General features: G+C 45.2%; 1 protein-coding gene across 5 annotated transcripts in view; it reads right to left on the bottom strand.

Annotated features, from left to right (window-relative positions):
• Window positions 1-1,455: 1,455 nt before the first annotated feature.
• HSD3B7 (hydroxy-delta-5-steroid dehydrogenase, 3 beta- and steroid delta-isomerase 7) overlaps window positions 1,456-15,668 on the bottom strand; it is a 324,275-nt gene continuing 310,062 nt past the window's right edge. For all 5 annotated transcript variants that reach the window (XM_078652477.1, XM_078652475.1, XM_078652479.1 and 2 more), the window contains 3 exons: window positions 13,972-14,071; window positions 2,722-2,884; window positions 1,456-2,400 (listed from right to left, as the gene is read on the bottom strand). In XM_078652477.1, coding sequence (XP_078508603.1) covers window positions 1,976-2,400; window positions 2,722-2,884; window positions 13,972-14,071 — 688 coding nt within the window. In that variant the 3' untranslated portion in view covers window positions 1,456-1,975. The remainder of the gene's footprint in view (window positions 2,401-2,721; window positions 2,885-13,971; window positions 14,072-15,668) is intronic.

Raw genomic sequence — 15,668 nt, 5'->3', positions numbered from 1 at the left:
AATGCATTAACACCTACTTGGGACACAGCTAGAAAAGTAGGCGATGAGGAGCCAGACTCCATACAAGACAAAAAGGAGGAATCAACGTAGGGGATGGTATAGGTTTAACACCCCATCTGTACAAGCAATGCACTTCAGAGGGCAAGGGCCTAATTTAGACTTGGGCAGTAATGAGACTTCAATGACAGGAGTTCTATCCACTCAGGTAAATAAGGGGAGGGGCCATCTTCCCACTGCAGTAGACATGCCATTGTTGGACATCTTCTCAAGATGTGACTTTCAGCATGTGCACACTAGTCCTGATGTCCAGAAACAGACACAATGCTCCTGAGATTCCCAGAGTTGGATAATACTTCCTATAAGGATTCCAAAATGGTACCCAGGAACCCAGAACAAAACCCCATTGAGGTAATCTGGCACGATATACACAAGACGCCTTTGCTGCTTTATGTTATTTAAGAACTCACCCCAGCTAAAATCGCCTCAGCTCTACGCAGAATATGTACTCCCTACTTTTTATTTAATATACACAAGCTTCTACACTTTGGGCGGCGGGTTCTTTCAATGTACAGAGATGACCACTGGGCCTGTGGTCATCTCTAATTTTGATAGACTATAGTCCATCATGAGATAATGTGCTCTGCCACTCTAACAGAGTACAGGCCGTCAAATGGTAAATCTGTCCCCAGCTCTAACCTCCTGAGCACATATTACGTAACAGGTGCACTGCCCCCATTAGCACCACAGCGCACCTTCAAACAGGTGTACCAGGTGCAAACTGGGACAGAGTCCCCCATTATCAATGCACTGCCCCTGAGGCAGCACATTACTGAAAGACTAAATGTCTGATTGAAACAGCCCGCCATCATTCACTGTGCAGGTGGCAATTCAACTGGGGTTTTGACAGAGACCACAGCTGAGGGGAGCAATGAATGACTGCACCCGACTGTAGGGAAATGTCTGCAGGGGCCCCCTTTCACACTCTAAAAGGTCATCCGGGGGGGGGGGGCACCCACTGTCACCTTTTTTGTGCCTCCTGACTGCCTTTTTGCCTCTGGGTCCACTGTCATAATACAGTGTTGGTTCAGAGGCAAAGTTTTTTTCCTCATCTACATGGGGCATTGCCCCTGTGCAAATGAGGGAAATACCTCTTGAGATACCACTGGCCCTGTATGTGTGCTGATGTTATCTGTATTACAGAAGTGGCACGCAAGCGTCTGTGGCCCTTTCTATAATACTACAGTGCCCCATTGCACAGAAAATAGGAGCATATGTATTTTATGAGTAGGGATGCATGGACCCTACCATTCCTTGCTCCAGTGGTCATCATCAAAGGTCTTGAACCAGTGCACTGGCATCTTCCCTACTTTATCTTGATGTGGTGGTCTTCACCTGAAGATTTGCCTACTTGTTCCATGATGTGGTGGCCTTTATCGAAGAACTTGACACAGTGGATTGAGCTTTGAGCAGCAACTTTAATGAGGCCAGCTTCCTAACCAGGTCTTGCTTTGGAGATTATTGTCCAAACCTTTGCCAAACTGAAAGTCATGGTTATTTATTGCTTCTTGATGTGAATTTCATTCAAGGTACCAAGCCAGTAGACAGGTGAGCTTGCCAGCGTTTCTTGCGGTTGTGGATTTGGTCACAGGACTTAAACCAGCTGGATGTCCAAACGTTTTATCCAAGTAGATGTGCTTGTGTGAATATTGCTTCTTCTGTGGTTGCTTATGGTCAAATGCTTTGCAGTGGTTAGACTTATTGCAAGCATCCTCCCACCCTCCTGTGTGTGTTTAATGCCTTGCACTGGCAGGCAGACTTGCTTCCTGTTGCATTTAGAGATGGTGTGTATGGACTAGGGTATTGTACCAGCTGACAAACCAGCTTCCATACTACTTGCTGTGGAAGTTATGCTTGAAGTTCTTTTAAAATATTTCATGGGCGAAGTGACTTAAAACACTTATTGAGTTCAGCTTCACTATTGTTCTTTGCTGTGTTCACCATCAAAGGCTTTAATCCAGTTGATGGTGCGAGCCTTGCTCTCATCCCAGCTGTACAGTGGTTTGTATCCAAAGTGTCGCTCAGCCTTGTCTGTCTCCACAGTGAACGTTGTGCTGGCCACAGCCAGTGTGTACTTGTTTAGTAGGGGGGCGTAGCAGAAGAAGGGGCGAAGCAGCCACTGCAGGAGCTCATTCAACAACGCCACAAGGAAGAGAATGAAGTAAGGGACCAGCGGACGGGAGCCGATTAGCCGAAAGCCACAGGCAGCCAAGAATTCCATGTTAAAATCATAGTAACTGAGATATGGTGAATTGTCATAGCAGAAGTAAGCCTGGCCGCCAATGGCTGATGGACTCTCTTGGATCTTCCGGGCAGCCAGCAAGTGCATCCAGGCCACATTACCTGCAAACAAAAAAGAGTTGTGATCACACAGTAGCTGAAATCAGTGTAGATTAGACTTGAAATTCAAGGGCAGTACATGATTGACTTGAAGTGGCAGAGCTGTGCTGGTTTCCTAACACTGGAAAAATTTGCAAAGATTCATGTAGGCCAGGATGGATGTGCATTTGCAGAGTTATCTTATAGACCACAGTAATGCAATAGCAAGAGGTGCTGCTGGTCAGAACGTTGGGGGTATGGACAGCACTATGTGCGAAAAAGGGCCATACATCTTTTTCTGGAGGAAAATAGAGGATGGTTTTTTTGTGCATACTGTATACCCACCAACATACACACGACCATGTTCTGTAGATGCTGGTATCACACGGAACACGCGTCGCCCCATCTTCAGGCCCTGTTCATAAAACGTCCGCATCAACTCGTGTTTCTCCCCGTAGATGCCTGTAGGCCTCAGAATGCATGTGTTCAGTTGTTTCCCATCTTTCACCTTTGGGGGGAAAGCACAGGCAGAGGAGTTACTTAGTATAGGCGCAAGGCAAGAGTTAGCTCTGAGCAGAAAGCATTTAATATAGGTCAAAAGACCCGAGGAGTGAGAAAGAGCCTGCCACAGAGTTCACAGTTACATAATCTATACAAATACCTGGGAGGCAGAGAGATATTTATGCCATGCAGAGAATGTCTTTTCATAAGCTATGCAGGCACAAGGAGTGAGAAGTAGCTCTCTGGATTGTACAATTTCCAGTAACAAACGTTATAAAGGCTCATGAGTAACAAGGACATGGCGGCAAAATTTACAAGGACATCACTTACATATCAAAAGTATTGAGAGGAAGCACATTGCTTCCAGTAGGAAGCTAGCCTGCATCGGTTCAAGAAGTGACTCCATTTTCAGCTCATGATAACACAAATCACACTGTCATCAAGAGGTTACAACTAGAACCCACCTCTTCTCACTTTTCCTGTCTCCTACCACCTGGCTTCCATTAAATAAGCAGCCCTCTGTCTGATCCATTTAAAGTCCTTCCCCTGTCTCTAGTGTTACTGTAATTATGAGTGATGCATTTTCTCTGTGTCCTCGGGCAATAATTTCTTAGTAGAGTGTAAACTTTGTTGATCCTGTTACTACCACTTATATCCCAGGGTATTGCACTAAAAATGCATAACCAGGGGCATGGCCAAGATGGCCGACGAGTGAATCGCACTTTAGGCTCTCTCTGCTCCCTGCCGCTAGGCCCAATAACTATTGCCCCTCCGGATGCAGCTCTGAACCCCCAGAGGGTGTTGCGCACACCCAGGAATGACTTCTTGGCTGACGAGTCCTGGGCTGCTGCAGGGGGTCCGCTGAGGCCCGGATTGCCAATGGCCTGAATGGTCGTTGCTCTGCTGGACCCACACGGAAGTAGAGCGGCCCCCTCTCCCTGCCTGGCTCTGGAGACCATATGGCCGCTGGACAACCCGGGGAAGCAAGGAGCAGGACCGATGGCCACCTGACCTGAATTGGCTTAACCTGGCAGAGTTGTACATGGACTGGCCCTGCAGACTGCTGCGAATCGGCGGGCCCTGAGGGGTCGGATTGGCAGATAATCGCCCTGTGAGAGCCAGGGCAACGACCCTGCCTCTCTGACCTCCCTTAAACGACGTGGTGACTGCATCATCAGGCCGCAGTAAGAGGCATAGCCGGCACACAACTGGCTGGCTAGTGCTGCTGAGGTCCACCAGAATAAATGGAGATCCGTGCTTCCCGGGGACCCACAGCTGAGTTTCTGAAGTGCAGACACGAGGTGGCTGAGCTGCAAAGAGGCACAGCTCGGTCCTGTGAGACTCTTGCCCCCGTGGGGCCTGCTGTTCCCATTGGCCCAGGCAGCAACCGCAGAAGATGATCTGGGTGGCCCCTCATTCTACGCTGGACCACTGACGCACAGAAGGTGAGGAGGAGGTGGGCCCGCTGACTGTAGCACTTGCAATGATCGCCTCCCCTCGCTTCCTATGCCGCTTCCCATCGCCCAAAGCAGCAGTGGTGGGCCCCTGCAATACGCCATCTTCAGTCCCCCCGTTGGGCGGCCCAGCTCCCTCATCAGCACACAGGCTGCATTGCTCCCTGAGAAAAGTGTAGATAAGGCCCCAGTTAGCACTACTATGTTGCACACTCTTGCACATCCCTCCTCCTGCTGATCCGTGCCATGGGGATTACCCGGTGCCGTACTTCAGCGAGTTGTATCGCCCTCTGGACTCTGGTGAGGAGAATCACTCCTGGTGGTCTCTTCTTTGTATTTTGGGCCCCCTCACTCAATGACTACTATTCCTGTTAAAAGGGGGGATCCACGTACAGTGCCTACCTACCATCATGGCCTCGAGTAAAGGCAAGAGGGACAGAAACGTGAAAGACAAGCTCCTCCAACAGTCAGGGGCACAGGCGGGTGACACAGACACACTAGGGCACACGGAGGAGCACATAAACATGACACACACAGAGGAGCCGGTCACACGCCCTTATCTAGAAGCTTCTTTGCTCGAAGACCTCCGGTCCATTACCACTAAACTGGCTGGAGAACTCAGAGAGTTCCGCTGAGAAGTTGAAGAGCTAGGCGAATGCGTCTCCACGCTGGAAAACCGCAGGCACTGGCGTGATGAAGAAATAGAGCAGCTCCAACAAGAGATCCTCCGCCTTACAGACCAACACCTAGATCTGCAAGCTCACACAGAGGACCTAGAGAACAGATCCCAGTGTAACAACATACACATCTGAGGTGTTGCGCCCAGGGCGGAGGGAAAGTACATCACCAAGTTTGTGCAAGACTTGTTCAGATCCCTTCTGGAAGCCCCTCCAAGCTCAGAGACCAAGATTGATCGCGCCCACCGGGTGGTGCCCAGAAGATCCCAAGAGGGTCCTCTGCCAGATATCCTGCTTGCATCCACGACGTCCCCCTGAAGGAGAAAATGTTGATATGCGCATGGGGAAAACATCCCATCCAGTTCCAGGGTCAGTCCCCGGTCCTGTATTAAGACTTAGCAGCATCCATTCGCAAAAACGCAGGGCCTTCCGACCTGCTAATTCATGCCTCCGAGAAAAGGGAGTGGCCTATTCATGGGGGCACCCCTTCAGAATCGTATTCCGCCTGGGGGGGGGATACTGCATCAGATACGTTCGGTGGAAGAAGCGAGCCGCCTCCTTGATCTGCAGGAATCCGCTCCTGAACACTTCGGGGAAGGCCGATCTGACCCTGTGAGCGAAGAATCTGCAAATCATGGTTGTGGCCGGTCGCCCATAGCTGGCTGTCGTGCAGATCCAGAGACTATTGTTAGAGAGCGCAGGCAGTTCTTTTTTCTACTACCCCCCTTCACATGTTTTTCTACTTTCCCTTTTATTTGCGGCAGTCACCTGGTCCAGGGGGTGGGTACGGGGGGGGGGCTTGATTAATAACACTGTATAGCTGGCACGGTCCTAATACTAGAGTCATATAAATTGGTGTCTTTTGTTGATTATAAACCAATAAAAAGATTTAAACCATAAAAATGCATAATCAAGTCACTTCGTTTCTACACTTGATTCTCCAAAGGAAGCTACATTCTGGAGAGTTGTTATGATTTTCAAAGTTCCCGGATAAACAGAAGTTGACCTACTGAAGTGCACTCTATACACTGAAAAAAGGTCATAGCTCAGTCCTTTGTCTATTTCCCAACCCAAAAAGATGTTAGTGTTCCAAAGAACTGGTTTCAAAGTTAAAGTTCAAGTGTCCAGTTAAGTAGGAGATAATTCATCCAGAGTTTGTCAACAGTGCCGGAACTGGATACAGTTTATGTTGAGACCAGTTAAAGCTCTAATTGGTCTAAAAATAATCAGTGTCCAAACGCAGAGACTCTAGGTTCTTGCAATTGACATAGGTCTCACAATAGTACATAAAGTTTTAACATATTTTAAGATCTCTTAACCAGTTGGTCGCAGTGACAATTCTGAGGTGGCCTAGTTACTCATGAGATAAGAAGAACCCAATGCAGCAAGTGGTTCCAGAAAGCAAACTGGGGAACTGATATTTAGGAACCGAGTCCAATCGTACCTTCACATCATAATATCTCAGGAACCATAAGTTGTGCAAAGATGGCTTAAATGTTTTCGGGATGAGGTTGTCCTGCTTCTACCATCATGACACTACCTTAAAACATAGGGTGAAAGGGAAAACTCTTTGAGTCCCTTTCAGACTGGAAATAGAGACAGAGCTCCCACGAACTGGAGCTGAGCTCTTGAGGGAAATCAGGGCTTACCACCCGGTGCAGGACTTCACTGATCCTAGCACATTCTTGACACTCAGATAAAGAGGATGCCATCTAGACAACTGGCAGCACATTGGCCTTACTTCTTGGGCAGCTCACTTCTTTGGGTCCTCCTTTACATACCATAGGACTCTTTTGAACTTGGCTTGGAGGGGACCCACAACAAGGGCTATCCTAGCAACCAGCTTTACAAGCTGGTACCATACAGCTTCTTGAACACTCTAGGCAAATCAAAGTAATCTGGCAGGGAAGTTATTACCCAGTTGAAGGCACCAACCAACTGGTAAACTGAGTTACTGTTCAATGGGAGGCACATTCGATATTCTGAATGTTCATGTTTATTAGCGTTCTGCGTCATTCTGCATTTGGAAGAAAATAATCCTAATAATTCAAGGGTACTGAGGAAATAAAGCTGTATTTTCCGGACAACTCCTAAAATAGAAATAAGGGGACACTACTGTTGTAATAAATATGTCTCGTAGTCCATGTATATTAAATAAGTAGAATTATTCAGGATAAATGTTATTAAGTAGAACCCCACCGGGAGCAGCCTTCCTGCTGCTCAGCCCATCCTCCAACTTACTCTCTCATTCACCAACATTCCACAGCCACCTCGCACACCAACATTCCACCACCACAGTCACACTGGCTGAGAAGCAGGTATAACACATCTCCTTTCTTTACACAAATCGCATTGGAACTCTAGAAAGGATGACATTAAAACTAATGCATGCAAAAGAATGACATTTGGACTAGTGCACGCAAAAGAATTGCATTAGAACAATTGCACGCATATAAACAATGTAGCAAAGGGCTGATGCGAAAATAACAGATGGAAATATTTCACACACAACAAATATTAAAATGAAACAAGCAAAGAAAACACAGTGAAAGGTAATGGGAATACACTTTCACATACACCATCTCCCCTTCTAACCACACAAAACCCGCACATTACCACACTACAAAACCACAAACCAAACCTTGATACCAAAAAACATGCCGGCTGGCCAGGCTAACATGAAAGTAGTACATAGGGTACCGACTACACGGCGCGGTAGTGAACCATCCAAACAACGGCAACAATAAGCAAAGTAAGTGTGGAACATCACTCCACACCAACCAAAAAAAACATCATCACAGTCCTCCACCTTTACCCATAGTAATAGTGGAAAGTGGAACACCCCTCCACACCAACCAAGTAGCATCTAACTACCCTTCACCCAAACCCGTAGTAAGGGTGGTAAGTGTGGAGCACCACTCCACACCAAGCAAGTAAAATAGCTTCACTTATAGTTCAAAAGAATTCGACTTCCTCTCTGCCCTTCACCCTACCCCAATAGGAAGGGTGGAAAGAAGCTGGCTTCCACTCTGCCCTTCACGCTTACCCCATAGGCTGGGTGGGGGGAAAAAACTATTTCACTCACACATCAAATCCTCAAACTCTAATGAGTTGGCTTAATACTGCCCCTCACTCTTACCCCGTAGGAACGGTGGAAAGAACACATTTATTTGGCTTCCTCTCTGCCCTTCAGCCATTTCCCGGAGGAAGGGTGGCACAACATTTTAAAACACATCAACCCTCAAATGGCATAAACTCTGCCACAAAACTCTGCCACACCATTATGCTCTCAATCTACCACACTCCACTTCAATCTGCTCATAGTGACTGCTCACAAAATCAATGTTAAGTCCACTGCAAACACACTAACTGCTACACTAGTGCTCCACAGCCTCCATGTCAGCTTGAAGACATACTATGGACCCAAAGACGACTCTCACAAACCACAAACGCATAGGTATTGAGCAATACTCTCCAATAATAAGGTTCACATTTTTCTTTCACACATAACCCGTTCAATTTAGGGGGTTGCATCAAATTTGGGTTTCCCAGGGTGCACTCAGACAACGCCCTACAGATGTGTGGATAGTCCTCCCAACGAGGGCAGAAGAGATTATCCCTAAGACACGATGTTGCTCCGCCCACACCAAATTAAAACATATGCTTGTCAGTTTGTAGAACATCAACTTCCAGAGATATGGTCATCACATGGTGCAGCATCTAAAAAAAACGTTTTGCCTCTTTCCCACTATGTGGTTCTTCACTGAAATCATCCTGTCTTTGCATATTGGCACTGACTCAGATGTAAATTAGATGCACATCCTCACAAGAAAATGATGCCGGCTCAGGGTAACTCCTTTGGATTGTATTGCCTCATCATTGCCATCATTCATGTGTGCTCAATGGGAACAGATTACATTACTACCTCAGTGTTAGGGACTATCGGCTGAACACTTGCTGTTGTTCTGTAACACAGAGTTTACGATGAGGCCGATGAGACGCACACGCCGACATGAAGAACACCGAATGGCTCCGGGCACATTGATGCTGCTCAGGGTGCTGTGTTCATGCCAACAATAAAGAGAACACTGCCGACGTCACTGCAGCACCATCGGACATCTTCACCCGACCCTTTGGAGAAGGTAAGAGCATGTGTGCTACACCTCGCGGCCTATTCAAATGCCGCGTGACTTTAACAACAGCCAGTACGCAACGACACAGCAATGTCCCCAGCGCAGTCCACAAAAATAGATATGTGGACAAAATAAAGAAATCCAAAGCCACTTCACAAGTCCTGCATCCGGTTCACAGACCTAAGATGTACTGCTTTTCGCTTTGCAGATCAGCGCCATACAGCTGACAACACATTAAAGTCTCGGCTAGATTTTATTCATTTAACGTGTATAATGTCACTGAAACACTCCTTCACTCTTGAAAGAGTCTACCATCATAAGCACACTGCTGGTGTCATCAACTATTGCAATGTCCTGTCCTCCAAAATACCTTTAATTAGCTTGCTGCTGGTTGTACGCAATGCACCACAAATCAACTCTGTTTAAAGGTGTATTCAGCTGTAAACAGATCAAGGAGGCGGTGCTGGGGCCGACAGGTCATGAGGTCAATGGTGTGGCTCAGGGCTGCAGGTCTGTCTGATAAACCCCATACCATAAGCATTGTTGATGGTTCATACTTGTGGAGTCTCTTTAAGCTCTAGTTCTTAGTAGAGTGTATTCCTTTTTGTAGATTTGGTTTCCACAGTTTCTTTTTCTTGCTTCAAGTTCACACGTACAGGTTCCACTTTAAATCGTCGCCAACATTTGTTGTAATAAAGATGTCTCGCAATCCGTGTAAATTAAGCAAGTAGATTTATTCAGGATAGATGTTATCAAGTAGAGCCCCACCAAGGGCAGTCTTCCTGCTGCTCAGCCCATCCTCCTACTGACTCTCTCAAGCACCAACATTCCACAAGCACAGTCACACTGCCTGAACAGCAGGTATAACAGCTACAAAAGGCTTTATCGTGTGTATAGGATGGGTGCAAGCCAAACATCACAAGGAGGGACAGACATGAAGAAAAAGACGCATCAGTCAAAATAGTTCCAGTCAGTCCATTGTTCTCCAGAAGGGCCTAGGCAGACTGAATATGAATCTTTCAAACCCTCCAGATGAGCCATAAATGGAAGCTACGGGAAGTATGGTATATTAACAACAACAAGGTGGCGAGCCTCCATCTTGTGCTACAATCAGTGTTTGATGGTATGAAAACCATAAACACGAGTACTCTTGGTTAATGTGTGCGAGACAGATGCCACGTGCCTCCTCCAGTAAATGAAGGACCCCATTAATCAGGCATGCACTGTCGCAGGATGTGCTTGGAGTCATTTACAATGTTTCAGGGTTACGTGATGTAAAGTAGAGACGAATGTTCTACTCACACTGTGCTCATAACTGCACCACTTTTTTTTGTTTCTAGGGGCTCGATGGGGAGGTTGTCACACCATTTATTAGTCCACTGGAAGTGCTCTTTGTGTTTTTTCTTGGCTTCATCTGCAGAGCAGATATATCTGCTGCAGTGGCTCTATGCACTGTGTACTCCCACCCACAGTCGAGAGTTGTGATGGAGCAAGGATTCGGACGGAACGCGACTTGCTTGTATTCAACCCTCTCGACATAACGTTAATACACTAACCAACATGTTCGTATTACTAATACTGCATCACATTCATACGAGGGAAGCTTGCATATGTGCTTTTACTAACTGTAATCCGCTTGCAACTAAGATGGCTGCTGCTACGCGGGATTTTCTACTTCGCATGCGTCTGTCATATTCACGTGACATGACGTACTCTTTGCTTTGGAGGGAATTTTCGCTTCTGCGCACTAGAACTAAGATGGCTGCTCTGTGTTACAGCATGCATGAAGCTTGCACTGCTGCTTTTGCTAAGCTGTTCGTTCTGCTTAACCATAACGCAATAGTTAAAAATAAAGTAATGGGAATAGAGTAGAAATAAGTGGTATACAGTGCATCTTTTTATTCTGTGTTCTCAAACTGTTTATTTTCTATTTTTTACATGTGTATTAATTTGGGCCTGATGCCTGTCGCTGAACTCCATATTGAAACCCTTGAACCTGCGCACTAGAGTCTGAAAATCCATCAAGTCATGGCATTAAATGAGTGCCAAGGACAGTCTTGACCAAGATGCGCCTGGGAATCTCACCTTCTGAACTTTATGAAGGAAACAGAATTCTAATATGAACTAAAATGTTTCAAAACCGATACATTCATTGTCGGGTGGAATAAAGACGTCATGAGAAAATAAAAATTGATGGGTGGGAACGTTAAACAGAATATTCAATAGAAAAGTGTCATTTTGGTATGGTGTGATGACCTCTCCTCATTCCTTGTCCAATCGAAATTGGGGATCCTTACATTTGCAACATTGTGGGGTGGTACACTGACCTGAAAATTAGTATAACTAGAGTAGGTTTAGCTTGAGAAATTGTCCGACTTGTCCGAATAGCTGACCTGTCACTGACCCAACACACTCAATAGGTGACCAAGAGCAGAGGGCTGCGGAGCACTCTGTCAGAAAATTCGATAACCCAATCGGGGTTCTGGGAAGCTGAAGTGCTGGTGAAGCATTTTGTCGGGGAGATCGATAACCCAATCGGGTTCTGGCTGTTAGCTGCAAAGAGGGAATAGCGCAGGTGTTGCAACTTAACTGCGGGTGCCAGTCTCAACCTTTGGTGATCCTGTCCTGATCCAATTCGGTATTACCTGTCCTGATTCTGATCTGCACCTGCAAGCCTACTGGTGACTGCAACTTTCAGGGTCCTGTCCTTTAAACTGACCTGTGGCCAGGGTTAGTTCTTCACACCATCCTAGGTAAATATAAATCCATGTGGGTTCGTCATTGACTTGTTTCCTTCTCTCCCCCTCCCTAAATTCTACATGTTTGATAATAGCATATCATGTTCCTTCTCTTTGCCCTTCCCTACATGTCAGGATTGTGATATTTGCTCCCTTTCTTACCCTCCCTTTCGCTAAATGCCTAAAATCATATTGATCGTATTTTTATGTTCCTTTTCTTTACCCTCCCTATTGCTAAATGATCAAAATTAGTTTAATACATCTCTTGCATAGTTACATTTTGATTCTGATCTTCATAATTGAAAGTCCTTTGGTGTTTAATCTGTGGATAATGAACATTTAACTTAGATAAAGAATTTAAAACTTCCAGAGTTTGTGGTTATTATATGAGTGCAAATGTTATTTTTCCTATTATGCTAACACCCTTGATCCCTTAGGACTTTAGGTACCGGTGACGTGGATTGGTAAGTCAAGGTATAGATAGGTCAAAGTCCTCAATGAATAAAATACACTGATAGTAGAGCGAAGGTTACCCTGGTTTTTTATAAAATACGTTTTATTGATTATGGGCCCAGGTGAATATTTTTGGTAAAGGACTAGTCGGGTGACCTGCGTGCTCTATCAGTTGCTACTTCCCATCATCTGCAGCAATTGACCATGGGTGAGAGTTACTTAGAACAACAGAGTGGAGAAGGGCCCAAGGGGAATTAGTTTATAGACCTTGTGGTATCTTGTCCCCCAACTGTACAATTAAACACACGGAAGATGCCACAGGTCTTTGTTTGATCCAAACACAATGCAGAGCCTGTAAATTATTCTACAGAGGTAGCTGGAACTAAAAGATTACTATAGTACAGGAGACACACAACATATATGGTAAATAGCAAACTATTCTTTCTGCTATTATCACTCTGCTTTTAATCATACCATCTTGATGGGCAGACCTAATAAAGTTTTCTTATTGACATCAAGATAGGTATTTTTAATCACTTGGATTACCATTCTTTCTGTCTCAAATATTCTTTTACACTTTTTTGAGCACTGCAACTAAGCCCTATCAGCCTTCAAACTCTGTCATCCTCTTTGGTTGAGGGTTCAACCATTGGGTCCTAAGCTAGCCTCAAGTTTTGCTTGAGGAAGGGCTGATTGGACACCATTTTTCGAACATGAAATCCCAGATGACGAAGTTCCACTATTGAGTGGGCTGATGGGCACTTTTTATGGGTTCTCATTCTGAAGTGGTTTCTTATTCTGAACTGTATTTCAATACTCACTATCCTCTGTGTGTCTCCTGTACTATAGTAATCTTTTAGTTCCAGCTACCTCTGTAGAATACTTTACAGGCTCTGCATTGTGTTTGGATCAAACAAAGACCTGTGGCATCTTCCGAGTGTTTAATTGTACATGGGTGAGAGTTGACTTTATAGTGACTGGGATGGAACTTTTTAACTAATGCCCCTTGAAGAGGAGTCTGCGACCCTCTGTGTAAGATTGAAGAAGGACTCCATTATTATGTAAGGAGTCTGTAACCCCACAATACCTGGTCCCTGCTGTATAAATACCTCAAATAAAATAGACTAAAACGGTTGAGGCACAGGCTGTGAGAGCCAGCTTAGGCATGAAGATATCTGATTGGTTAAAACAGAGTGACCTGATGTTGAAAACCAAAACAACAGGGCAATACACAAACATAGAAGTAGGACTATAATGTATTGAGTTTGAGGCACAAAATGGCTTACTTGACAATGTTTACCAACATAAAATACAACATAAAATACACACACAAACAGACACTAAGGAGAAACCTAATGTGGTGTTATGGCCAAAGCTGTTGACTTTGGAACTGGGGAACCAGGTTTGAGTCTAGGTGTCAGGTTACAACAACCTGAATTTATGGGCATATCATTTAATCTCCCTGTGCTTAAAAAATGTATGTGTCCTTGTGTAATGAATTTGGGGCGTTCCTAAAGTGATCCAATACTTTCCTAAAGTGCTCTAATACTTTAGGTTGAGTTAATGCTATACAAAACAGAAAAAAAGGGAAAAGACTGTCCCAGCAAATCACGCTATCAAAACACTGTGTCAGTTTTACCTGTTTGCCATTGGATGCAATCACTAGTGCTTCTGCTGCGGCCTTACTCTGGGGGTAAGGTTTCACATGGTTAATGTTGTAGTCAGTTTCTTCGTTCCCCCTACAAGACAGAAAGAAAACAAGAATTGAAACACGAATCGTTAACTTCACGTAGGTGTGTAGAGGAGAAGCTCATACCTCTCCAGTCAATAGAATGCCTTCAAGAGGGTATGCATTACTTCAAACAACAGTGGTCCTTGGCATTCAAAGGCTACTGAAAGAAATTCATATAGACCAAAATTGAAATCTATAGCGACTGTCCAGCTGGACAGGATTTAATTGCACATTTGTTACAAATATTCAGTATTTACAATACAATATCAAAGTGGAACACAGCCGTGTCCTACTACTGTACAACGACATACATGGACAAGTGAGGCAAGAGTTGGCTGCCTGCATCTATTCAGAATGTAGCAGACGATATTTACAAGAAGTACACTGTTGTGATTTAGTAAATTAAAAATCAAATCATCCAGTGTAAGGTGTCGACGGCGTTTCGATCCATTTAAAATAATAGGATCATCATCAGGACATTTAATTATTCATGCCTTAAACACTATGAACCATAATCCAGCCTAAACACAAAATTAACCATTTTCCACAAATCACAATACAAGACATTTAACAATGAACAATGATACACAATTTGGGGAAAAAAACTGGGTAGGTAATGGGAAGAAAGAAGGCATAGGGATTAAATAAAGTAAATTAGACTAAATACACATAACCTGTTATAGTCCTGTTGAGCGCCACTGTTCAGAACTGTAGAAGGAGCAGACACAGCGGGGACTACGTCTCCCAGAATCCTTAGCGTGAAGCAGGAAGTGATTTAGGACACTCGCATCCTGCAGAGGGCGTCGGATATTCTTGGAACTTGCTGCCTCTTTGGTAGACTGCTGTTTGTTGGTCCCTGTCTCCTGGCCGATCTGCATTGCGCTGCCTGGATTCTGCAGTCAGACGGCTGTCTGATTGTTTTCCTTCGCTTTGCCCTCCGTTGGAGAGCCAGTCCGGCTCATGCGGAGGACGAACGCTACAGTGACATTAACTGGATTTCTAAACCGCTTGTGCCCTCCGTTGAATGAAATAACTTGGCTCATTGCGGAGGTCTATTGTTTTTTCTTCGTTTTCCGCTTCAAGTGGGTTTTTGCAACTTTTGCCCTCCGTTGGGGAGCCGCGTTCCACGGCTCATGCGGAGGACGAAAACGCTCCAGGTACCCACCGTTATTACCAGGCTTGGTGATCACGATATTCACAACCCAGGAGCTTGGTGTCTTGACACCCCGGCTGGGGTTTATTTCCTGGTGATTTCTGTATACCGGATGGAGTTCGAAAGTGGGTGAATACTGATGTTCTTCAGTTCTTCGAGTCGTTGCACAAAGGACCCTCAAGGTACTGTGTCTTTGTGGTTATAGAGGGTGATTTGAACCCCACAGGATTCTTTTATGTTTTGACTTTACCTCTGGCTACGCTATCCATTCAAGAAGCCCCTTTAGAAGAGTGGTCTACTTATAAGGGGGTACGTGCAAGAACAGTGTATGTGTTGGTTCATTCATTCACTATATCATGAGTGTTTGTATGACGGTGTGCTTTTGTCTTCTCAGGTGTGGCTAGCGTGGTCCTATTACTTCCCAAAGTGGATAAGGGTGAAGAGAGTTATC

This window comes from Lissotriton helveticus, chromosome 7 (assembly GCF_964261635.1).
Source record: "Lissotriton helveticus chromosome 7, aLisHel1.1, whole genome shotgun sequence".
Classification (NCBI taxonomy): domain Eukaryota; kingdom Metazoa; phylum Chordata; class Amphibia; order Caudata; family Salamandridae; genus Lissotriton; species Lissotriton helveticus.
The sequence above is the reverse complement of the archived record's forward strand: the minus strand, read 5'-3'. Positions and strand labels throughout refer to the sequence as shown.